This window comes from Rhinolophus sinicus, linkage group LG06, assembly GCF_036562045.2.
Source record: "Rhinolophus sinicus isolate RSC01 linkage group LG06, ASM3656204v1, whole genome shotgun sequence".
In the NCBI taxonomy this organism is placed as follows: domain Eukaryota; kingdom Metazoa; phylum Chordata; class Mammalia; order Chiroptera; family Rhinolophidae; genus Rhinolophus; species Rhinolophus sinicus.
In genome coordinates this window covers 22,953,926-22,979,815 of record NC_133756.1, presented here as the reverse complement: position 1 = coordinate 22,979,815, position 25,890 = coordinate 22,953,926, and the positions used below count along the sequence as shown (strand labels likewise).

The window sequence follows — 25,890 nt, the reverse complement described above, 5'->3', positions numbered from 1 at the left end:
GGGCACAGCAAGGCTAGAGGCCCTGTGGTGGAAAAGTGCACCGGCCACGTACAGGAGCTCATGCCCTCCCTGGCTGTCTGTCTCAGGTCCCTTGTGCTCTCATGTTGGGCCATCGCTTTTCCTACATTTGTCGGGTGAGAAGAGCAGAGTTAGAGCCTGCGAGCTCTGTGGGCTGGCACACGCTGTCTCAGCATCATGGAGTCCTCATCCTTAAAATGGGGACAGTACTGTGGTTGGCATCGTAGCGGAAACAAAACAAGTCATGCCCAGCTCCGTGCCTGGCACACAGCAGGCACACAATTGGTGCGGGGTTTTATGTCCCTGCTCTCATCCCATCCCAGCTCTTCTTTGGCTGATAATCCGCCTTAGGAAGTCCCCAGTGGCTCTCCCAGCCAGGCGCAGTGGCCCTACGTTCTGCTATCTCTTTGAGATAATAAATACGAACAAAACTGAAATCCATTATTAGCTTCTTCTAGACTGTCTGCATGATTTATGGCTTCAAAGTGTCTCTAGTTAATCTGTCGAAAGGGATTTTAAATTTCATCCGTCTTTTCTGCTGGCAGCCTCCTCTACCTTGAATTCAGCTGTTTGACATGTCTAGTACCGGGGTCCCATTTTAAAAACATTTACAGTGGGCCTGCAGGAAAAAAAGTCCGAGACGGAGCAGCAAGCGGGAGGCTCAATTTGGCACATCTGCTTTTAATTCCACGCATCTCCAAAAGTGCAAATAACTTGAAAGTTCGCCCAGGGAAGAGGTTCACTGTGCCCACGAGGGCTGCCTTAGGTGACTTTAAAGGAGAGAGGGGTAATTACTGAAAATGAATTGTCACTGAAATAGAACCCTCCCAATCGCAGGGCTGACCATCTGCTGCTCACATGTGCAGGCTGCTCTCCGTACTTCCTTCCCCCTCCTGGGTCTGTGGGGCACTCAGCTCTGTGGTTTTCTTAACCTCTGCCTCCTGGGCTGCTCAGGTAATGAGTGGTTCAAGACCCACGCCAACTGTGATAGGAGCTGCACTGTTCCAACGTGTGGCTGTGGTTGGGGGACCGGGAGTTAGGGCACAGGCGGGAACTGCCCAGAATTCAGTTCAGCATCTGTGTGTGAAGGCCCTGTCACCGCAGGCCCTGGAGGTGTGTGTGTGTGTGTGTGTGTGTGTGTGTGTATGTGTACACAGCACTCTACAGTTTACAAAGTGCTTCCACATTTATCACAGGTGGGAAAGCCAAATTGCATTCTTTTATTTATTCAGTGAAAATGTATTCGGCCCCTGTGGCAGGCCAGGCCCTGTGTTAGGGGCAGAATAAGGAGCTGAATCAGCCGTAGCCCTGCCCTCAGGCACCAGGGGGAGAGAGGTGCAGGAGGGGATGGTGAGGTCTGCGCATCTGAGGGAGCTGAGCAAGGGTGTCCAGGGAGGTCTTACCCAGGAGGTGTCATGTGAGCTGGGTCTTGCAGGGTTCATGCCCAGGACAGATGTTTGTTGAATTCCTGTTATGAGCTAGGCAGTGTTCTTGGATCTGGGTGGTGATCAAAACAGACCAATTCCATGCTCTCAGAGTAGAATATAAAGATGTGAACAAAGACACAAATGCTTTTAAATAACGATGAGTGCTGTAAAGATGGTCAAATAGGATGGTGTGACACTGGGACTCCCAGAGCATCAGGGAAGGCCTCCCGGAGGAGGTGGCATTTGCACCAAGACCTGAATGGTGACAAGGAGCTGCACAGACGTGGAGAAGAAAGGCCAGAGAGATGAGAAACTTCAATGTGTTTGAAGATGAAGCCAGGATCTTAGTGTGTTCAGGTTGCTATAACAAAAACACAACAAATGTTTATTTCTCCCAGTTCTGGCGGTTGGGAAGTCCAAGGTCATGTCGCCGGCAGACTCAGTGTCCAGTGAGCACCTGCTTCCTGGTTTGCAGACGGCCATCTTCTCAGTGTGTTCTCACATTGGGGCGCACAGGGAGAAGCAAGGTCTCTGGTGACAGTCATAAGGGCACTAATCCCATTCATGAGGGCTCCACTCCCGTGACCTCTGCCCTAATTACCTCCCAAAGGTCCTTTCTTCTAATACCATCACATTGGGAGTAGAGTTTCAACATAAGAATTTGGGGGGACACAAACATTCAGTCCATAACAGTGAGTGTGGCTGGAGCAGAGAAATAGGGCTGATAAAGAGGCAGAGAACTTAGCCCAGCCAGCTCAGGGATTCCCTGGATGCAGGTGGGGGCCTTCAGGCCTCGGTAGTGGGGGCCAGTGCAGAGCATTTGGAGCACAGATGGGGGTTCCTGGGGTGAGGTGGCAGGGTGCAGAGCCTGTGGCTGCCAGGCTATCGAGGACAGACTTGGCAGGAACTCCAGAGGGGTGTGGGAAGGCTGCCTCCTGGGGAAGTTATGGGTTGTGTCTGATGTTTGTTTATTTGACTTGCCTCTAACTGGATTAACAACCCCACTAGCTGCAATAATGAGGACTGCAGTATTTGGCCAGGGTCTGGTTATGCCAAAGAGAGGTGTGGGCTTGCAGGGGGGCGGGGCTGGACCTTGGCACCATGCCCTGCCCCCTTTGCCATTCCCAGGAGCAGCCCCACTCTGAGCCAGGTGGTTCTACCCGGAGGCAAAGGGACAGATCACCCATTGTCATGACCGAGTCCACGGTCATTCAGCCAGGCATCGGGGGCTCGTCGGGACCGCTGTGAGGGAAGGTGACTCTGCCTCTGATGGGAGAGGCAGTCCAGGCAGGCAGGTGTGAGCTCCTCAAGGGCAGCATTGTAACCACCTGTGTCCCATCTGTGCCCCTGTGCTGGTCACAGGACCTGGCCCACAGCCTGCACTTGGGCACCGTTTCTGCGCAGACGGGTGGATAGATATGAATAGGGATTTGGGAGTCAGGTAGGCCTGGGTTTGAATCAGCTTCTCTGAGTCTTTCGTTTATGCATTTGCAAAATGGAGAAAACATGAGAATTGAATAAGATCTTGCTTATGTAGCATCAGGTCCAGCTACTGGCACACAGTAGCAGCTCACTCTGTGGTGGCTGTACATTCCAGAGAAAGGACCGGGCTGGGAATGCGGGCTGCTCTCTAGGCGAGGCAGACGAAACGCGTCAACAGTAGGTGTGCAGTAAATGTTTGTTGAATGAATACTTGAGTAAAAAAAATGAATGAATGAGTAAATATGGTTTGCATATTGGGATTTGGGCTATACCTGGGCCGAGTGCTAAAATGATAGCGAACAAAGTCCCAGGTTACTGATGTGGCCCACCGGGCCTTACCTGCCCCAGCCCCTGCTCATCTTCCTTCCTGGGCTTCCTGGTCCCGGGTGGGAAATACTCCACACTCCCAAATACTTCCTGCTGTTGCAGGTCTCTGGCTGGGTGCTACTCCTTGCACTTTTGATGTGCTTCTTGCTCTGTCTTCTTTCAGGATTTAGCTCAAGAGTCATTTCTTCCAGCAGTTTTTTTCTCGTTTCTTCCTGCTTAGACGCAAGAAAAGGAAGTCCGTAGCAATGAACCCAGTGTATCGTCCAGACCTGGAGCTGCCAGAAGCTGGACTTGCGCTTCATTTTCTCTTCAGAAGTGGCTGCAGGAAGGCAGCCCTTCGTGATAGCAGCATCATCAGACCTCCAGGGGTTGTCCAGTTACCCACGTTTCAAAAGCCAGGGTTGCTGTTGTCCTCTGGTTTTATTTTAATTTCCCTGATGACGAAAGCTGTAGAGCATCTTCTCATTTTCTCATGCGCGTGTTGGTATGTGCATATCTTCTTTCAGGAAGCATCCAGTCTATTCAAGTCTTTTGTCCATGTTTCAATTGGATTGTTTATATCCTTTTATTGTTGAGTTGTAAGAGTTCTTTCTATATTCTGGATACAAGTCTTGTTAGATATATGTTTGCGGCATATTTTCTCCCATTGTAGTAAGCCTTGTCTTTTCATATTCTAAATGGTGTTTTTCAAAGAACAAATTTTTTTTTATTTCGAAGCAGTCCGATTTACCAACTTTTTCTTTTATGTTTCCTGATTTTGTCTTCTATCTTAGAAAACTTTGCCGGCCCCAAGGTATGCTCTCTTCTGGAAGTTTTATGGCTTTAGCTTTAAGTTTAGGTTAATGATGCATTGGGAATTAATTTTTGTGTATGGTGTGCGAGAAGGGTAAAAGTTCATTTTTCCAGTTACCCAGTTGTTCTAGCGACATTCGTTTGAAAGACTTCTTTCCCTCATCGATTTGACTTGGCACCTCGGTAAAAAATTCCTTGATCATATTAGTGTGGGTTTATGTGTGGACTTTGCGTTCGTTCCATTGATCTGTATGTCTCTTCTTACGCCAACTACCGCACTGGCTTGGTTACCGTAGTTTAATAGAAAGTCTTGAAATCAGATAGTGTGACTCCTCGAACTTTGTTCTCCATTTTCAATATTGTTTTGGCTAGTCCAAGTCCTTGGTATTTTCATATATGTTTTCAAATCAATCTGTCACGTGTTACCATAAAGCCTGCCGGAACTTTGGTTAGGAGGGCATGAAACTTACCGATCAATTGGGATAGAACTGACAACAATATTGACTGTTTCATCCAGGAACATAGCACCTCTCTCCATGTATTTAGGACTTGACTTTCTCTCAGCAGGGTTTAGTAGCTTTCATTGTAAAGGTCTCATACACCTTTTGTTAACTTTGTTCCTAAGTGTTTTATGTTTTTCGGTGTTATTGCATGTGGTATTGCTCTTTATATTCCATGTGCCCATTACTTCCTCTAGGATATAGAATTACAGTGGATTTTTATGTGTTGACCTTGTATTCTGTCACATTGCTAGGTTACCTTATTCTTTGTATGTGTTTGTTCTTGGAGATTCCTTCAGACTTTCCATGTAAATAATCATGTCATCCGAGAATAAAGAGTTATGCTTCTCCTTTTCCTATTTTCATGCCTTTTTCTTTCTTTGCCTAAGCGCACTCACTAGTGAAGGTCTCTAATGCAATGTTGAATAGAAATGGTGAGTATGGACATGCTTAATTTGTTCCCAATCTCAGAGGAAAGCATCCAGTTTTTCACCGTTAAGCATGATGTTAACTAAAATTATTATTGATGTGCTTTATTATATTGAGAAAATTCTTTCTGTTCCTACTATGCTGAGAATTTTTTTCATGAATGGATATTGCTTTCTCTACATCTGTTGAGCTGATCAGAGGATTCTTCTCCTTTACTAAATCTCCTTTTGATTTAGTAAATTATGTTGGCTGATCTAGAAGCTTGCATTCTTAGGATAAACCTCACTTGGTCATGATGATTTATCCTTTTTTATATATTCTGAATTTAATTTGTTAACTTTTAAAAAAGAGGTACAGGCGTTCAGTTATAAAATAAATAAGTCAGGGGGATCCACTGTACAGTGCAAGGAAGGTAGGCAATAATATCGTAATAACTTCGTATGGTGGCAAATGGTTATGAGACTTACCATGATGATGACATCGTAAGGTATATAAATGTCGAATCACTATGTTATGCCCATAAAAACTAATATAATATTGTATATCAACTATACTTTATTTAAAAAGTGTAGATTTGATATACTTTAACTGTAAATATGAAATTGTAAAGAAAGTAAAAAAAAGTTGGTTAAAAACCATAAAAAGTCTGAAAAGATGGGCAAAGTAATATATAAACTAAAAAGTAGCACAAGCAGCCATATCACAGTTGTGTGGTAATTGCTAGAAATAAACAAACTAAAGTTAAGTTTCTTGAGAAATTAAGAGTCTTTTAAAGGAAAATTAAGAGTCTTTTAAAGGCAAAAAGCTAAGAGCAGGTAAAACAGAAAATGGCATGAACTAATCATTAAAAAAATGTATACTAGTTTCCTGAGGCTGCTGTAACAAATGATGACTAACTTGGTGGCTTAAAAACAACAGACGTTTATTCCCTCACGGTTCTGCATTCTGGCATCGCGGTGCTGGCTCTGGAGGCTTGAGGGGAGAATCTGTTCTTTGCCTCTTCCAGCTTCTGGTGGCTGTTGGCATTCTGTGACTTGTGGCCGCGTCACTCCAGTCTGTGCCTCTGTGGTCACATTGTCTCCTCCTTTCTGTCTGTGTGTCTCTCCTAAGGACACTTGTCATTGGATTTAGGGCCCATTGGGATAATCCAGGAAGATCTCATCTCAAGGTCCTTAACTTCATTACATCTGCAAAAACCCTTTTCCCAAATCTGCTAAAACTAGAACCATCTCCTCCAACATAAATTGTTGTCATCTTTATAAATGGTTCAAATAAACAAGTTTTGGGTAACTGGGTAATTTGGGAATGTAGCCATTTGGCGAGGTTATTTGTGGCTAATTGGCTTTTGATGAATTGGTCATTTGACACATTGATTTTTAGCCAACTGGCTCTTAGAGAATTAATGTTCGTCAAGTTGGACTGCCTCCCACACAGGCCTGGGGATTGGTGTCGGGGGCCAGGCTGTGAGGCCCACATGGGCGCCTGGCAGGCGAAGCGCTTGGTCTGGGCTCCAAAGATCATCTTAGACGCGGAGGGGAGAATCCCAGAAGACCTGGCCACCCCCAGCCTTGGCCGCCCGCTTCATCCTGAGAGCCTGTTCTGTCAGGCAAGGCTCTGTGAGATTTGGGGGATACAAATCACAGAATGAGGGTGACTTTTATTGACTGTGTGCTGAGCCCGGAGCCAGGCACCCATGGACATCTTCTCATGTGACCCTCACGACGAACCCCTGCCCCAAGCACGACTGGTTTGCAGCTGACAGATAAGGGAAGGGAGGCTTAGAGTGGTTAGGTTACCTGGCCAAGAACTCACCAGTGGGAGAATGGCTAAGTTTGGATTCCAGACCCAGTAGGTAGGTGTCTGTCTCTAAAGTCCATGCTATTCATGGCTGGGCCAAAATGGATCGGATATAGCCCTTGTCCTCAAACAGCTGCTGCTGCGGTTAGCTCATTCATAAAGAATTTCTGACAGTCTCCTTGCAGCCTGACAGTGGAGCCCTTTCCTGTTTCTCCATATGAGGAAACTGAGGACTGGGCAACATGTGAAATTTGCCGAAGGTCACACAGGACCCATGTTAGAGCTAGGATTGGGACCAGGCAGGGCCTCATTCCTCCCCACTCGCTGCCTCCACCTCCAGCCTGGCTCCTGGATTTCTTCCTTTGTGTTCTTGTCTCTGAAAGTGGGACAAACCCCAGTGGCCTCTCCGCCTCCCATCCCCCAGCGCTCCATGTTTATGTCCCTGTTAATGGGCCTTTGCAGGCCGGCCCAGCTGCCGAGTGCGAGCCAGCGAGCCACCTGGAGCTGCGTCTGCCACAGAATGTTTACGGTGCGCGGAGCCGAAACGAAACAACATCCATCTTGTTGACTGGTCCCAAACACTGCACTCATTCATGGCTAGCCTGCTGACAGGGTCCCTGCGCTTGGCAGGGAGCTGCCGCAGCTCACCCGGCAAAACCTGGCAGCAAGAAGAGCGACAAGAAAGCAGGCAGACGTCAGGGAAATCACGTCTTGTGCCCGGGAGGCCTTCTGGCCCATTTTCTATCCACCCTATTCTCTAACCAGATACATCCGTTAAGATGGTCCATGGCGACCTCAGGGTTGATCTGAAGAAAAGATGCTGGGCACTGAGCTGGCATCAGAAGTGCGGGTGAGTGCTGTCCACCAGCTGTGGTGAGGACCGATGAGATAGATTATCTGTGGACATGTGAAGGGCCATGTCATGGAAGCCAGCAGCACAGCGTCTTGGAGCGAGCCCAGGCTTTACCCTGGGCAGACCTGGCTTGAGTCCTGGCATGGCCCCCTCCCCTCCCAGACAGTTTCCTCATCTCTCCAGGGGGTTAACGATGACCTCTGCCTTGCAGAGCTGATGGCACAACCTTTGAGATACACTCGTAGATCAAGTTGTCCCTGTAAGTGTCCCATGTCGCCTGGGATGCCAAGGAGAACTTTATCCCCTCTGACTGCATTTAAGAAGCAGCAGTGAGGTGTTGTGGAGTGACTTCCTGGTAGAGAACTAGGTCTGGTCCTGACGTGGCTACGGGCTGTGTGACCTTGGACAAGCCCCTTGTTCTCTGTGGGCCTTCGTCTCCCTTTTCTGTGAACTAGGAGGCTGAGATTAGATTATCTTTCAGGGCCGTGTTAGCCCTGACATCTTACAATAGGATGATTGAAGGATGCTCCTCGGGATGGGTGCTGTCCCCCTAGGAATCTGGGCCTGTGGGCGGCCTTGTGGGCAGCCCTGTGGGGGGTGGGGGGTTGCGTTGATCGCTGTAACTCCAGCCAATTACTGTCATCTGGAATAACTTGCCCTAGGATTGAATGCCAGGTCTGCTTCTTTCTAGGCATGTTACTGAGAAGTGATTGCACCTTCCAGGGTCTCAGTTTTCTCATCAAAGAAATGGGCTACTTGATCTATCTAATAAGACTTTTGAGAGGCTTAGATGAAACATATAGGAGAGTGCTCTGCCCTCCAAGGTACAGACACAACACTTATATCACACGGTAGGGGCCACAGGGGAGGGATTCCAGCATGCATAGGAGTGGAGAACTCCGTAGGGAGAGGGTGACAGGGTGAGGGAAGGCTTCGTGGAGACAGTGAGTGCATTGGAGGAAGGATTAGGGAAGGCAGGCATACTAGCTGGTCCTAGGTAGTGGGGGCGACGTTCAGCCCTAGCGCTGAGCCGTCCTAGCCTTCTTTTCTGTTTAAGGGTCCATGTCGCTCACCAGCCTCCTGAGAACACCACTGGTGCTCGGCTCATGTCTGTGTCCTAGAGTCCAGGCCTGACACACAGTAGGAGCTTGGGGGTGGATATATAGGTGCTGTCTTTGGCTATTCCAGAGAAAGCCTGGGCTTCCTGTGGGAAACAGTAGGCCTGGCAGGTAGTGAGGCCTCGCAGACATTGGGGCTAGGCCCGCCCGGTGCCAGTTCCTTCCTTCTGGATCATGAGGCCTTTTGACGGGATTCATGATGGCTCTCCAGGGCTAGAAGAGATCACACACATTTGGTGGCATCTCCAGTCCACTTCCTTTGTTTTACAGCAAAAGAAACTGAGGCCCAGGGGCTGAGGGCTGCCCAAGACATGTCATGAGTCTTCGGGGAAGCCTGCCCAGGGGGGCCTTACCCCGCCTCTTGACCTGAAGTGTGAGAAAGGGGATCAGGACTGAATGTGGGGGCTACCGGACCAAAACACCTGAGCATTGATTCATTTATTGTGGTGAGAACCTGGCTCCCTCCCATGGAGGCACAGGCTTTCTCCTCTGCAGCTGCCCAGCCGTGGGAGTCCCTGCGTGGGCTGCCTCGTCAGCTGTGTTTCCCTAGAAAGCCTCCCTTGCAGCCTCAGGAGCCAGGGCAGTGTGGTCGCACGAGGGCTGGTGCAGCCCAGAGCGGAGCCCCGGCTGGGCCGGGCTGTGTCTGCAGGCTGCCCTCCCTTCAGAGGCCTGCTCCTGTTTGCAGTGCAAACACTGCTAGGTGCTGTTCGTTTCATGTTCCCGCAAACATGTTTGTGGAAATGCTCATGATGTGTCATCCCCCGTCTCTCCAGGGAAAGCACTGGGTTACAGCCAATAAAGTGGTAATGGCTAGAGTGGGGTCTATGGCTCAGCTAACCCCCCCGCCCCCTCAGGACTGCATCGTAGAGAAAAGTCTTCTGACTCTCTTGTCTTTCTAGGTCTGTTTTTCCTGGCAGCCGATCAGGTGTCACTGAAGGCCTCTCAGTTCTCACCCAGTGTACTCTTCTCTGCGTTTGTCCCTCCGACTGGCGTTTGACGCGCTTCCCCATGAGCCACACTACACAGCGAGGGAAGCTCTGATGGGACACACAGGGCTGGAGCAGCACAGAGGAAGCAGTGAGGGCACGCTTGGTGGGGAGAGGGGACAGGGCAAGTCTGGGCGGCTGTGAGCAGTTGGGCACAGCCGCACGGTGGGGAGAGTGTTGGGTGTTGGGAACCAGCAGAAGAGGGGCTGGATGGTGGGAACAAACAGAAGGTACAGGGTCTCGTTTGCCTGACTTAGGCATGGAGAGGGTATCTAGTGGGTAGTGGGAGCCATGGAGGTTTAGGAGCAGAGGGAGATGCGTCAGATTTTTGTGCTTTGGAAAGACCCCGCTGGCTGTGGTGGAGTGACGGAGGAGGAGAGGAGACTGAGCCAGGTTTGTGGGTGGTTTGATCTGAGGCGGAGACAGCGAGGATGGGGAGGAGGGATGACTGTTAAGTGGGAGGAAGGGGACTGAGGCTGACAAAGAGAGGAAATGGAATCCAGCAGGAGAAAGGGCGAGGCTGGGTGCAGGAGGACGGGAGTGGGGAGGTGAGCTCCATCTCATGTCTCCCTCCCCGCCCTCCCCGCAGCCTCTGCTTATTGTCCAGTCCTCGGAGACTGCACCCCTCTAGGCTGCCCCTCCGAGGGCTTCCCACCGTCAGCCTGGCACCCCCCACCTCATGTCTCTAGCACAAGGCCTAGACGAGCGACTTGCCTTCCCTGGGACGCCCCCTTGGGAACTGCGTGCCTCCCTTCTCAGGGTCCTTCTGGGCTCAGGGCTCTTTGTGTGTTGCTGAATCCAGAAACAGACCCTGGGATTCAAAGGCATCAAGACACGGCTGTGCCTTCGGTGTGTCTCAGCGCTGTTGAGTCAGAGGCACCTGGCCAAATCCCGGCTCTCCATGTCACCTCACGGTGTGGTGTGACTTTGGAGGAGACCTTGCTTTCCCCACCTGAAAAACGAGGGCTTGGCCTGGGCCCGTAGTTCCCAGCAACGCTTCCTTTTCTGAACAGGGCCTCTTTTATTCCCCTGAAATGAAATTCATACCTAATGTAACCGGCCTTCACCAAAATTCTTAAAAATGTCATCTAATGTTTCAGTTGCATTATCAAGAAGAAATACAAAGGAAGTAACTCATAAGTAATGTGTATTTGCCTGTGTAAGCGTTCAGCCACGACTGGGCCAGAAGACGGGGTGCTTGTCAGTTGCTTGCACCCTGCGTGCAGCATCCTCGAGCCTGACTGCTACAGACACACACACGTCACACGCAGAGTGACCGAGGGTGACGTGATTTTCTCAAATAGTGAATGCCTCCTGTTTAAGTTCCAAACAAAACACAGTACAGTCTCTCCTCAATTTACATGGTAGTTCCATTCCTGGAAAATTCAGTGTATGTTAAAAACATGAAAAAAGTACTTTGTGTTTGTGTGTAAAATGGAGCTGTGTTCTAGGCTTAAATGACCAAGTTGCTCGCTTACAGTTATTTTGAATACATGGCAAGATACTCAAAAGTTAGTGTAAGGCTGACCCACCCTTGGCAGTGAGTTGTCTATCCCCGACTCCTCCCACTAAATTAGTGGTTCCCAGCCACTGTGACCAGCAGCCCCTGCCTCCCTCCCCCCACCCCCAGTGATTTTCAGTGTACCCCCTGGGATGAAACCCCACCCTGGAGAACCTCTGCTGCCATGCTGCCCCTTGTGCCCTGGCAGGTGAGGGTGACTGGAGCACTAGTTATAGGTCCTCAGAGAGGGCAGAAAAGAACAAAAAACCCTATGGGACAGGGCTGGTCAGGGAGGGCCTCCTGGAGGAGTTTTCAGAAGCCAAAGCAGTTTCTGTGACTTCTCCAGTAGGTTTTGCCAGCCTTTCTGGCCATACTGTGGAGCACATCGTCTTTTCCACAGAGTCTAAAAGCTCTGAGCCTCTCTGAGGGATGAGGAACCATTCCTGCTGCCTGCTTTGTGCTGTATTTCTGGTGGTGTCCTTTCCTGGAGGTTGCAGTGTCTTCCCGCAGGATGGTGGTATTTTCTCAGTGAGAACAACTGATCCCTCTCAGAGAGACAGGGATGGAGGGAAGGGATTTGAAAGTGCTGGCGTCTCATGTACCCCCGCTCCGCTCCAGGTGCCTGGAGCTGTGCATCCCCGACCCCCCCACCCCCCACCCCATTGCCCTTAGGTCTTCTTTCTTTATGTATTTTTTTAATAGTTGGGGGATGTGGGGTGTGGGGGGACCAACATGGGCATGGGCATAAGAGTTAACTAATTAGCTTGATTTAAGTGGAAGATGTTAGGGAAAAAAGGCCAAACATAAAATAATAAATATATGCCTGATATAACATTAATGTCCTGTATTTACTGAAAAAACACAGATGGAAATGTTTGTCTTTGAGAAGTTTTTATAGATTTCAACAGCCTTTCCTCTGGTTTTCTTGTCATCTCATTACTCTCCTGGCTCTTTTGGGCTTGGAAAAAAAACAAAGGGTTTTGGTGATTATTACTATTGCTCCCTGATGATCTGGGCCAAGCATGGGCTCGTGCGGGGCTCAGGGCACCCTAGGACGCCGCAGGCTTTTTAACCTGGGATTTTATGACCTTGGAATCAGAGAATCTCCTTATGTCCAATCCATGACATCGGAGAATCTTAGAGCCATAGTAACGTAAACGCTTAGCTTTATAAAATGGCATCATATCAGAATCAGAGAATCATGGCATTTTCGAATCCCAGATGCACTGAAATTTCTCATCTTAAATGTTGGCAACATAATGGCTCAGTATGATGAAACATAGAATCTGCGAATTTTAAAGTATATCGGGTTCATCTCCTAGACCACCTCTCCCCAGCCCCTGGGAGAGACTGAAATACACTAAAGGCAGTGCTTTCTTCTGCCAACCTTTGGGTCCCTTGTTTTGCACTGCTCCCGCCACTATTCAGTCTGGAATGTCTGTCCCTCCTGTAGGGGACACTGGCAGTCATTTACAGTTGGGGTGAGTGCAGCCTTTCCTGCGAAGGAGCTGGGAGGAGGAGGAGAGGCCCATCCTGGGGATGCACTGGGTAGCGCCTCCTTCCTGTCAGCAGCCTTATCTCATGTGAACGTGCCTGTCTCCTTTAGGGCTGCTATCCTCTTTGATAAGCCACTAAGAGGAAGGCTACCCTGGGGTCCCCACACGTCCCATTCCCTGGTAGTGCTGGCGATGGGCTGAGAGGCACAGGGCCTGTTTGCAGACCAGTATGCTGGAGGCTGGTCCATGCCCAGTTAGCGGCAGCACTTGGTCTATTCTCAGAATAGTTTGCACACAGTTTTTAAAAATTACTAAAACAATATGAACTATTTTGAAATGTAATATGGAGATTATTTTTAAAAACTATTTTAAATTTTATATACAGTACAATTCAGTTTTTGTGTGTGTGTGTGTTTGAAGAGTTGTGTGAATTTTGACAAATGCATAGTCATTACATCAGAAATGTAAATACAGTCAGGAGTTGGGACAGTTCCCTCCCCCCAAGAAAGAAGGGAGATTTTTGGAAACACTTCTGTAATAAAGCCACCTTTCTCCCTGCATCTACTCTATTCTTTCTAAAGTCTTTTGTCAACATAAAACTCAGACATCAGTCCGTACCACAGGTCAGGTCTGGTCACTCCTGCTGGCACCCTCCAGTGGCTCCCTGCCACATGGGCATAACACCCAGCTCCTCACCAGACCCACAGGACCCTGCACATCAGCCCCGCTTCCTCATCACCTGCCTCGCTCACCTTGCTCACTGGGCTCCAGTCACACCTGGCTGTCTCTGTCCAGCCTTGGACCTGTGTGCTTGCCGCTCCCTCTGTGGATGCTCTTCCCCCAGGTGTCCACATGGCTCCCTCCTTCACCTCACTCTGTGCAGATGTCAGCCCTTCGGAGAAACGTGGCCCAACTCTCCCCATCTCTCTGCGCTTTCTAGCTTCTTACTTTTAATGTTCATTCACAACGTTTACTTACCTAATATCATGGTGTGTGTTGATGTGTTTACTTTTGTCTTAAATTGTCTTCTCTCTTATTAGAATGTAAACACCATGACAGTAGAGATTTTCGTTTCTCGTTCATTCCTGGTGACTGATACCTAGCTGCTGCATGTCTGGTACTCAGAGCCGGGTCCTGGTATATAGGAGGTACTCAGTATACATGTGTTGAATGAATGAAATGAAAGATTAATATTTGATGTATTGATTTTTCTGGTTTTCTTTTTTTTTTTTTTTTTACTATTCAGGTTATTTTTATGTATATGGAATTTTGAATCCTGCTCTTTTTCATTTAATATAGTTCTTATCAATATTTTCCCATCTAATTGAAACCTTTAGTAAATCCAGTGAAACCCGTGATACAATGCCTTTAGGATGAGGCAAAATCATATAAAACATGATTGGCAGTTAGCACTTTCTCTTGTCCAGCCTCTTCAAAAATCAGACAGAGAGAGTTCTTTTCTATGGGGTTTTCAGGGGATGATGGGTTTAGGAAGTGACTGCCTCATAACCACTTGATATCAGTTCTTAGTGTGGTGTGCACTTTGTGATAAATGACCTGTTTCCTACATGTCTAATAAGTGAAAACTTCCCCCCCCACACACACACACTCATTAACTAGAAAAACCACCAAAAGTGTATTTTTTTTTTATTAACTACATAATAACACAACTCTGCATTTTTTAGTAATTGAAGGTTTTGGACCATACTTATTGGATTATTGGTGGGATTTTATTATATCATGTTTAATGCCTACATAAAATTCCTGAGGAACTTACTATAGTTTACTTGATCATTCTTCTATTATTGGATATATGCAGTCTATCTCCTATTTTTTTCTATTATAAATAACTCTGAGCTGGTAAATTAAACAGGTTTTTAAAAATGAGAATACTGAGTGCTGAGAGTGCAAGGAAAGAAGTGCTTTCCTATACTGCTGATGGTATAGGAAATTGATATATTCCTTTTGGAAAGCAGTTTGAAGTTCAGGTAGCAAAATTCTTTAAATTTTGCATGTTGTTTGACTCAGTAATCCCACATCTAGGAATTCATCTTAAGGTTATAAATATGGACGGACATGAAGGTGGGTCTATAAAGATATTCATTACCTGATTGTTTCTAGTTTAAAACTCTTCTAAACAATCTTAATCCCAAGTATGGATAAATAGATTAAATAAAATATGTACCACCATATAATGTAATACTATATAGTCATTAAAGGTATTTGTTGGAAGGGGCTTTTTGCATCTCACTATACCAAATAAGCTTGGATCAGACATTTCTTCTGGATGAAACATAAATACCAACTGTTTGAAGGTATCAAATAACAGCCAGAACTTGAGAGACCAACATTCTGAAGAGAAAGGAAATGCACTGAGGTGAACCTGACACTGTGCCTCTTCCTTTCACGTATTTGCCATTTTGCAAGTGATGTATGACCAAGAGTCAGCGAGCTGAACAGATCTTCCTGCAGCCTACACTGTGCTGGAGAGACAGAAACTGGGGTTTAGGGCTACCATGACAGGTAGATCTTGAGGGGGTCAAGATTCCATGGAGGCAGGAAGTAATGAAAAGTGAGCCTAACATTTACTGTTGCTTTTCCTTCCAAGATAGTTGTTGATTTTTAAGCAGCACCAGCTAAGCAGCTGAGAAATGAACCAAGTATGGTAGTAAAGAGGTTGAGATGCAAGGCAGACCTTTCAATAGCTTTAAGTTCTGGGAAAACATATACCAAAGTTCACTGTCAACTAAGGAGGAGGAGCCCTGGCATCCCAAACTTTCAGTTGGGGCCCCTGAGGGCGACATCCTAGAGGAGAGAATGAACAAGAAGTAGCACAACCTTTACAAAGCCTGAAGCCCAGCTTTAAAACAGCTAAATCCCAGACTGGATAAAGATCATCTTTCCCTCTTTTAACTGCCTATAAGAAGCAAAAGAAAATTCCCTCTGGAGGAAGATAACATCATCTGGAGCCTGTACAAATTTCATACACAATGTTGGGCATTCAGTCAGATATTACCGGGGATACCAGGACTAGGAGGGAGAAAAAAATATGATAAAAACAGACTCACAGGTGGTCCACTTGTTGGAGACACAGGATTTGAAATAACCGTGATTAATATGTTCAAAAAAATAGATTACCAAATGAAGAATTTCAACAGATACCTGAAAACTATAAAATTAATCAAGTAGACACTTTAGAACTGAAAAATATAATAAATTTAAGAACTCAAAAGATGGGTTTAATAGATTACAGTTAAAGAAAAGTTTAATGAATTACAAAAATAGATTAGTAGACAATGTCTAAACTGAAGCATGAAAGATAAAAAAGGATGGAAAATTCAGAAAAGAGCTTAATAGATATATAGAACATGGTGAAAAGTTCTAACATACATTTGTTGCCCAAGAAAGATAGAAGAAAGGTAATGGGCAGATGTAATGTCTGAAGTGATAATGGCCCAAACTGACAGAAGCCATCAAGACACATATTTAAGAAGCCCTATGAACCTCAAGCAGAATAAATACAAAGAAAATCACATGTAGGCATGTCGTAGCCATAGTCAAGCTACTGAAAACTAAACACAAAGAGAAAAATCTTTAAAATGGGGGTGATACAGTCTTTAAAAGACTTGCAGATAACTTTCCAATAAAAATGATGAAATCCGGAAGACAGTGGAAGAATTCTGTAATATACTGAAAGAAAATAACTGCCAACCTAGAATTCTATACCTAGTGAAAATACCCTTCAGAAATAAAGGTGAAAGAATAACATTGTCAGATAAACACCACTTGAGAGAATTCCTTGCCAATAGACTAAAAATTTTTTTAAAAATCTTTATGCAGAAGGAAAAGGACTCTATATGGGAGCAAGAGGGAGGGAAAATATTTAAGTAAATGTTGACTATACAAAACATTGATAGTATCTGGTGAGGTTTAAAAATAGATGTAGAATTAAAATGCACAACAGTAATAACAGAGAGAAGAGAGAGAGAGAGAGAGAGAGTCAGAGTCCTGAAGTTCTTGCACTTTTCAGGAAGTGGTAAATGTACTAGTCTACATTAGACTGCAGTAAATCAAGGATGGATGCTATAATTGCTAAGATAACTATTACTACTAATAAGAATGTGTATTTTGCAAGCTAAAAGAGGCAATGGAATAATAAAATCATACTTGATTAATTTGAAAGAAGGCAAGAAAGAGGAAAAGAATATAGAATATATGGGACAAATGAAACATAAATAGTAAGGTTGTAGATTTAAACTGAAATGTAAGTTACATTAAATGTGAATGGTTTAAATGGACTAAATACTCAAATTAAATACAAAGATTGTGAGAGTGGATAAAAATTTATTTTATAGAAGAATATCATATTAATAAGGATGCTTTTGGTCGTAAGTGGCGTAAAATACATCCGAGACAAGCTTAAAACACTATAGGAATTTTATTGCTCACACAAGAGGTTCTTGGTGCCACTAGTGCTGTGACGTAGTTACTTTGCTGTCCTGGTTGAGACACCTTGGTTTATTGACATTGTCTTCCCACAGACTTCCCTTAGGGTAACAAGGTGGCTTCTAATAGCTACCAGCGCCACACGCTTCCTTATTCGCATAGAGAGGAGGAGAGGCTGTTCTTTCTTCAGTCATTAAACAGAAATTCCAGGCCTCTGTCTAATTAAACCAAGTCGTGTTACATGCCAGTCTTGGAGCCAATCGCTGTGACCCTGTGGCCAGGGAGAAGAGGTCATGCTGATCAGTTAAGGTGTCCACAGCCACCCTGGAGTGATGCTGACCATGAGAATGACCATGAGAACAAGCACTGACATAGTGTCCTACTGTGTGTCAGAGGTGTGTTCTAGGAACTTTACAGAGGGTGGATGAACTCATTGCAACTTCATAAACTGTGGCACAGAGAAGCTAAGTCATGTGACTTAGACAAAGTCACAGCTAGTAAATGGCAAAACCAGGATTCAAACCTAGTTGCTTGGGCCCCAGAATCTGCATTCTTACCTGCTGTGTGATACTGTCTCTCTTTCTCAAGATACATATCTCTAGATACAGATATGAAAAGATGGGACTCTATTAGGGAGGGCAAAGGAGGGAATGAACACCAGGTATTACAGCCTGGATGTTTGTGTCCCACACCCCCACCCCTTGCCCCACCAAATTCATGGTGAAGCTCTAACCTCCAGTGTGGCTTTATTTGGAGATGGAAGCTCTAAGTAAGTAATTAAGGTTAAATGAGGTCATAGGGTGGACTGTGATCCAATAGGGTTAGTGTCCTTGTAAGAAGAGACACCAGAGCAAATTCATTATCTCTCTCTCTCTCCCCCCCCCCCCCCGCCTTCATTCATGCACTGAGGAAAGGCCATATGACGGACATAATAAGAGGTCTGCAAGCCAAGAAAAGAGCTCTCACCAGAAACCAAATCAGCAGGAACCTTGATCTTAGACTTCTAGCCTCCAGAACTATGAGACAATACATTTCTGTTTAAGCCACCCACTCCATGGTATTATTTTGTGATGGCTGACCAATACACTAGGAAATAAGCTGCCTTGGCTCTGAAGCCCTTCACGATGTGGAATAATGCACTGCCCTCCACATCGGAGAGAGCTGGTCTTGCATCTTGACTCCACCACTTACCAGCAGGATGACTTTGGGCAAGTTGCTCTTCCTCTGGAAAATGGCGTTAATAAGACTGGCACAGAAAGACCCTGGTACTACTGGGCGGGCACTCCATGAACTTTGGTATTCATGATATGTTACTAAATGAAAAAAGCCAAGTACAAGAAAATAAATATATAATCTTGCTTTTTTGGTCAGAAATCTATGGAGATGCATAGGGAAATATCACAGAGGTTTATATGTCATCGTGTCTGCTGTGGCTCTCTCTGGTGGCCTTATAGGTGATACCTGTTTTCTAATTATTGCCTAGGTACATTTTCTAATGTTTTCATACTGTAAGTATGTGTTAATTTGGTAGCAATAAGAGAATGTGAGGGAAAATGCAGCCCATATATGTGTTTATATATATACATGCCTGCACCTACCTGTGTAACCAACGTTGGGCTGCTCACTTCCTGCGCTGGATTGGGACAGAGCCGAGGGCTCGCTCTGGTTTCTTTGCGGCGCCGTCCTGAGGTGAGCCTGCTCAGGTTTTACTGGCCTGAGTCCCGTAAATCGAGCTTAGCTTTAAAGGGGAATTTATGGAGCTTTTGTAATCTGGGGTAAGAGACGACGGGTGGCCATAAACCTGGCATGTGGCCTCGAGCATCAGGCTCTGTAGCTCCGGAGGCCCTGCCAAGCTTACCGCCCCCTTCAATGGCCATGAACCCCCCCACCCCTCGAGGTGGCTCCAGGCTGAGTGAGTGTGTCTCAGCTAGCCCATCCTGCCAGGCTGTGGAGAATGGAGAAAAAGCCCAGCTGTCTGCCTCCCTGCTTCTTTCAGAAGCCCCCCACTTCCTGCTGGTTGCCAGGCCTTTGGATTTGGTGAGGAGGGAATAGAGGAGAGGACGAGGCAGCATGGAGAGGAAGATGGGCCCTGGAGTGTGGATGCAGTGTGGGCTTGCTTCTGCTGTGTGTCCTTAGAGAGCCACTCACCCTCCCTGAGCCTGAGAAGTGGAACCCTGTGTCTCCCACTCTCTGGGATCTCTAGTGCCCCTCCTGCCCAGCCTGGCACTCCTACTGCTCAGAGGGGAAGGCTCAGGGGGCTCAGAGAGGGCTGAGGCCCTGCTCTGCACAGACTCAGCCTGCAGAGCCTGGGTGCCAACTCAAGGTTCTGTTTGCCTGAAGCTGCCCTCTGTGGCCAGTGGTGCTCACTGCCCAGGAAAGCAGGCCTTTGTTCCTGGAGACGCATGTCACCCCGGAGGCCCACATCTCTCCTGCCGGTCAAGAGAGCCAAACCAGGGACCTAAAGTGCTGACTCTGTGCCAGACACCATGCCTTTACATATATTATCTCATTTAATCCTCACAGGCACCCCCTGTAACTGGGGTCCTTATCCCCATTTTACAGAGGAAGAAACTGAGGCTCCAAGGGGGAGGTAACTCATCTAGGATCAAATAGCCAGAAAGTTAATGGTGGAGCCAGGGCTTCAACTTAGGTTGTGTGTGTGTGTGTGTGTGTGTGTGTGTGTGTGAGTGACAGTGTGTGACAAAAGCTCGTTCCGTTTCCTGTCACAGTGTTTGGCATACAGTAGGCAGGAGAGTCAACTTGAGAAAGTCCTTTCAGTCACCCACCCTCCCAGGGTTTCCAGGCACCTCCTGTGGGTCTAACCGTGTGCTAGGAATGAGGGGAGCATCCCCAATGGGGCCCGGGTGTCTAAAGAACCTGCTTGCTGAGTGGCTGGCACAAGCCTCTCCCTCACCTGGGCCCCTGGTTTCTGTATGTGAAGGAAATTGGACAAAATCATATGTCAGGACGCTGTGACATTCAGCAGCTCGGGGGCTCCAAGACCCTGGTCCTAAAGGGTCTTCACAGACTCATGGTGGAGGCAGGACTTTAGCTGCCCTTAAAAACAGCCACGTGCCGGTACAGAGCGTTCTCATCCCGACTTTGGGTGACGTTGCAGAGACTTAGAGATCAAACATAATGAGTGTTCAGCCTATTCTGGGTGAGCAGAAAGAAGGGGCACCTTACATAGCGACTATTCACAGGGACTGCTGTGAGCTGAGGTAGAGGAGCTCAGAGAGGTCAGGAGAGACCAGGGAACATTCCAGAAGGAGATCCACTTCTGCGGAGCTCTGAGGGCCCAGATGGGTTTGGGAGGTGTCAGACCGCCCTGACTGGATGGGTTAGAATGTGCGCAGCACAGCAGCAAAGCATCATGGGAGTGTGAGGTAACAGTGCCCAGGCAGAAGTGTGAGCCCAGGCTGTGGGGGGGCTTCTTGAGCCAGGTGCAGGCACTTCCATTTATTGAATGCCCACCAGGAGCCAGCCCTGCATTCACTGTTTGACAGTGGTTTTCAAGCCGTCAACTGCACCCTGTGAAATTCTCCCCGTTTCACAGATGCAGGAAAGTATGATAGATTCAGATTTTGAAGCCCTGATTTTCTAACTGCACAGCCCTGTCTCTAGCTGCTGCACTAGCTCAGGGGTTGGCAAATTATAGCCCAAGAGCCAGTGAGCTGTTTTTCTAAATTAAGTTTTATTGGAGCACAGCCCCACTCATTTGTTTACACATTGTCTATGGCTGCTTTTCACAGCCCAAGTTGAGTAGTTGTGACAGTAGACTGTATGGCCCACAAACCCTAAACTATTTACCATCTTGCCCTTTACATCAAAAGTTGGCTGACAAGATGGCCGAGTCCCGCTATCCAGTGTAAGTCTGAGCCCTACATTTGCTTCGTGAGCTTGGGAAATTGCTTGTCCACCGCCCCCTCACCCCCCAGCCTATCCAGCTCTGCTGAGGGTGGTAGTGAAGCTCCTAGGTGATGGCTGTGAAATGTTTCGTAGACTGTCACCGGTCTGTCACCAGTCTGGTGCCTGGTGGGCACTAAACATTTGCTGTGCTTGTCCATGAAGGAGGAGCAGTCGCTGCGTAGGCCGTCCTAGACCTGCCCACTGGCACTCCCGGGGTTGCAAGGAGGCGGCCTCCGGGCCTGCGAGGCTGAATGCACCACTGTCCCTCTAATGCAGTCTTGGCAGCTCTGGGCGCACATTAAAATTCCTGTGGGGAGTCACCTTATATGTGGTGCCGCTTTATAGCCAAGTCATTACGGTAATTTGCAAAGTTCTGTGCTGTGTAACTGGAGACATGTGCTTCAGATTTGCTGGCTGTGACCTCATTCAGGCTGCCTGCTCCTGCATTTGTGACCCCCCGAGCCTTGGGGGCTTGTCCTTTTGAGTCTGGCCTCAGGGTCATCCAGACCTGACCTTCCTGGGGACAGAATGCTTGTCACACAGGGCCCTGCCTCCTGGTCCCGTCCAAAGCTTAAGGATAAAGGGAAGAAATCATTAGCATGACCAGCATCATTACTTTTCAAGTGCTTGCTATGAACCAGGCATGTTCCAAATGCATTGTGATCATATCTCACTTAATTGTCACCACGACCTTGTGAGGTCAGTTTTAGCACCATTTTACAGACGAGAAAACTGAGACTTGAAACTAAACCAACCTTTCCTTAGTCCCCCACGGTGCCTGTCCAGCTTCTGTATAGATTTGCTGTGTGACCCAGGAAGGTCCTTTCCCTCACTGAGCCTCAGTTTGTTCATCTATTAATGAAATAGATGGTCAGTCAGTCCCAGCCCTGCTGTTCTAGGTTTTCTCATCAACTTGTAGAAATGAACATGAGATCCCCCTCGTCCTCTAAGCCTCCAAAGAAGCTTCATTTACATGGGGAAAGCCAGGTCCAGGGTCTGGTCCCCTGTGGCACAGAGTGAGACATGGCTTCTGGGTACAGCCCTTTCCCAGGGTTATCCCCAGCCTGCCTCAGGGCAGTGGGGCCAGTGTGCCCCTCTCCTTCCCCTGCCTCCTCTGAGAAAGACTCAATCCGTGCTCCCTGGAGGTGGAGAGTGATCAGGGGTGGGTCCTGTGATGCACTTGGGGACAGAGAAGCAAGACACCAACAGGTGGGAGAGCAGTGGGAGGTCCCCAGGTGGACTCGTGCCTGGGGTGGGCGGCAGCCATGACAGGAGCCATATCTTTCCAGTGGTGGCAGCTTCTCTGGGACACATGTTACGGTCTGTCATTTAATTTCTAGCCTTTGAGAAAGCAGGTGGCCCAGGGTAGTGTCTGGCATAGGCCTTGGGAGAGCTGGGTTCGGGCCCTGGCTGTGCCAGCAATTGGCATATGACCTTGGACAACTATTTGCCAGCTCTGGTGCTCGCGTTCCTCTGCAAGGTGGCGAGGCCCATGCTTTCATCCAGGGTCTGTGAAGTTACGCAGGACGAGGTTTGAATGGGCTGGGAACCCTGAGCAGTGCCAAACTCTGACCTGAGGGGCTCCTTCCTTCCTCCCTCCCAGAGCCGGCTTGCTTATGTATTACAGGAAAACGCCGCACTGTATCCAACAGAGAAGAAGCCAACAGGCCCCAGTTGTTCGTCCCGTCATGACTGTCTCTTTCCACATCTTGGCACAGCCCCTGACTCCCAGTGTGTCTTTGGACAAACCACTAAACTTCCCTGTGCCTTCGTGTGCCCATCTGTAGATGGAGCGGTCCTACCACCTGGCAGTGGTTGTACTGTCACTTCCCCCAAAGGTCCGCCAACGTGGTCTTCATTGGAGTCCCAGGTGGGGATGCTTGTTCGGGGCCCCACTTGTTCACCAATTGGCTGAGGGGCAACAGGACAGAGCTCGGGTTTTGAAGTCTGAGACATCTGGGTTTGACTTGTGGCCCCGCCTCTTATATACCCCTGAGTTTGGCTGAAAGCCCCTCATCTCTCCAAACCTCAACTTTTCTCATCTGGAAAGTGGCTATAATGAGCCCGCCTCACGGGGATGGAACTTGAAAGGACTGAAAGTTCCTGGCGCCTAGGAAGGGCCGGATGAATAAAGGCTTGATAAGTGCTGGCCTCCCCGGTGGCTTTCTATCGCGCCACACATCCTCCTGAGTGAAGGAGGGGTAAGTGACCCAGAGTCCCCAATGGGCCTGGTGGGTCCTGGAAGGAACCTCAGAACCGTGTCCCCGACCCAAAGACTCTGGGAGAACAGCCCTGTGTAATGATTAAGCTTTCTCTGCTCCAAATGCTATTAATGGTCATAAAATTATCCACAGTTTTCTGAGGCTCAGTCCCAGGATTTGCCTCAGTGGGACAATAAAATCGCATGCAGAAACGATTTGGAAAAGGCCAAGACCGCCAAGCACAGACGGAGTTAAACGAGCGGCAGCCTGCTCTCATTAACTCAGGCCATTCACATTTGTTACCAGGGATTTCTTTTTAATTAAAAAACAACCAAGTTATTAAAAAATAAGCTTGTGAGGGGCTGGCTGAGCAGCAGCCCAAGCCAGTGGGAGTGGGTGTTTCTCACAGCAGGACCCGGGCCCAGCCTCCGCCTGGGAAGGTGACTCAGAGGGCGGCTTCTGAGCAAATGTTCATCCAAGCCACCTCAAGCCGCTTGCCTGGGCCTGGGGACCTGGAGACTTGTCCGAGTCCCTCACCCGCCGTGGGACCTTGAGAGCATTGCATTCTCAGCTGCAAACTGTAAAGTGCTTGGCCAGTGAGTGCTGGTGCCTATCCAATGCCGTGGGCACATGGCAAGTTAGCTGCGAGTGTCTGGCCTTGGGGGTGGGCTAGAACTAGGGTGGGATTGGATATTTGGCTAAGAGACCCCTTTTTATTACACAGCAATTACAAGGGGAGGTTTTGGTCTGGCAGACCTGAGCCAGAGAGCCAGCCTAGACTCTTTATAGCTGTGTGATCTTGGGTGAGTCATGTAACCTCCCTGAGCCTCTGTTTTGCGCTCTGTGCAATAGGGATCATAATACTCTACCTCCCCCAGAGGGTAGTGGGGGTGCTCCATGAAGATAGTGGCCTTGCAGCCAGCCAGGCCCTGCACACACTGCTCAGCAAATAGTACGTCTGTCGTTCTTGTTCTTACATGAGGGGCCGATGGTGTTCTGGGTCAGTCCTTTCCTCATCGCTTAGTGGTAACAGCACCTGGACAATACTTGGGCTGTTAATAATGTTTTATTACTTCTCTAGGGTACTTTACGCTTTTCAAAGTGTTATTTGGCAATAAAAACAATTTCTACTCCTGGCGCACCTGCTCGGTGCCAGCACTGTGCTCGGTAGGGCTTCTGTGCCTCAGCCCTCAAAACCTCCCCGCGTCCCTGGAGAGCTGGCGTGCGTGGTGGCGATGTCTCCACCGTACTCCACCAGGGGGCTGAGTGGCAGCCTCAGGGAGGGTCAGCCGTGGGGAGGGACTTGGCCAAGTCACGGGCTTGTGTGTGGGCAGTAGGCGCTCACACCGAGGTCCGCAGGGCCCCAAAGCCCACGCATGTCCTTTCCTCCTTAGCATAACCCTGCCAGGTGACAGGGCACAAATCTAGTGGCACTTTAGAAGAAGAGAGTTTCTAGACTAACCCTCCTCACATTGTAGATAAGAAAACTGAGGCCCAGGGAGGGGAAGTAACGTAACAACCACGCCTAACATTTTTGTTACATGTTATATCGTTTTCCAAGGGCTTTCATATCTACTGCCTCAGTTAGTGTTCATAGAAAGCCAGCAGCTTGACCAGGCAGGGCACACGGTCGTCAGGCCATCCAAGAACCATGGAGGGTACAGAGGTGCGGATTACTGGATCCTGCATTTCTATGCTGCGAGGCAATTGGGGCAACAGCATAGACTGAGCTTTGGTGGTAACAAGCAGATGCTGTTCAGTGAGCAGCTGCTCCCTGACATACAAACACCAGTGATGCTCACCCGGCCTGTGCAGCCCCAGCAGGTGGCCACACACCTTGTCAGATGAGCACGCGGTGATGGACACGAGGCTCACAGGTGATGAGCTCCCAGGCCGTGCTTGTCTGGCTGGCTCGGCCGTGTTTCCTGTGCCCAGCGTCGTGCCTGGTCCTCTCGCTGATCCCGCTGCTGATCGTGGGACTCGAAGGAGGTGTCCCGCTGCCGTGAATGCAGCAGAAGTTCCGTGAGTGTTAGCTCACGGTGCTCTGTTCCATGCGGCACCAGTGACGACCGTCTCCCCGCAACGCTGAAGGCTGTCCTCACTCACTCTGTGCCCTTCTCCTGTCTTTCTCTGCCCAGTGAACGGGAGCTACGGCCACTGCACACCGGCCTCGGAGAAGAGCTTGCTGGACCTGGACCTTGCCGAGGGCCCCAGCCCCACTTGCCGCCAGGGCTTGTTTCTCCCTGCAGGAAGCCCCCCGCCCCGGGGCCACTCCCCTGCCTGCGAGAGGCTGCTCCATTTCCCTCACCCTAGCAGGTATGTGCTCCATCCCACCGTCAGCTGCCTTCTGTGGACATTCCCTGGAGGCCAAGGACCGCGGGCCTGCAGACCCCACCTCGTCTGCCTGGTCCGTGGGATACATAGGGCAACAGGCACAGGCTCGCCAGGGACCAGCCAGAGCCCAGTAGCAGTGAGGCTGCCTGGTCTAGGCCCACACCTCCTGCATCACAGGGTCTGATGAGAGACAAAGGTGGTTTTATTCAGGTATATTTCCCCATTGCAGAAGCTGGGGTAGCTTGTCACAGAGAATCAGCCATTTCAGAAGAGG

At 48.4% G+C, this 25,890-nt stretch overlaps 1 protein-coding gene across 4 annotated transcripts in view; it reads left to right on the top strand.

Annotated features, from left to right (window-relative positions):
• Window positions 1-25,890, top strand: part of GLIS1 (GLIS family zinc finger 1) — a 212,687-nt gene that overhangs the window by 101,494 nt on the left and 85,303 nt on the right. For all 4 annotated transcript variants that reach the window (XM_019742765.2, XM_019742763.2, XM_019742764.2 and 1 more), the window contains exon 3: window positions 25,421-25,598. In XM_019742765.2, the coding sequence (XP_019598324.2) occupies window positions 25,421-25,598 (178 nt within the window). The remainder of the gene's footprint in view (window positions 1-25,420; window positions 25,599-25,890) is intronic.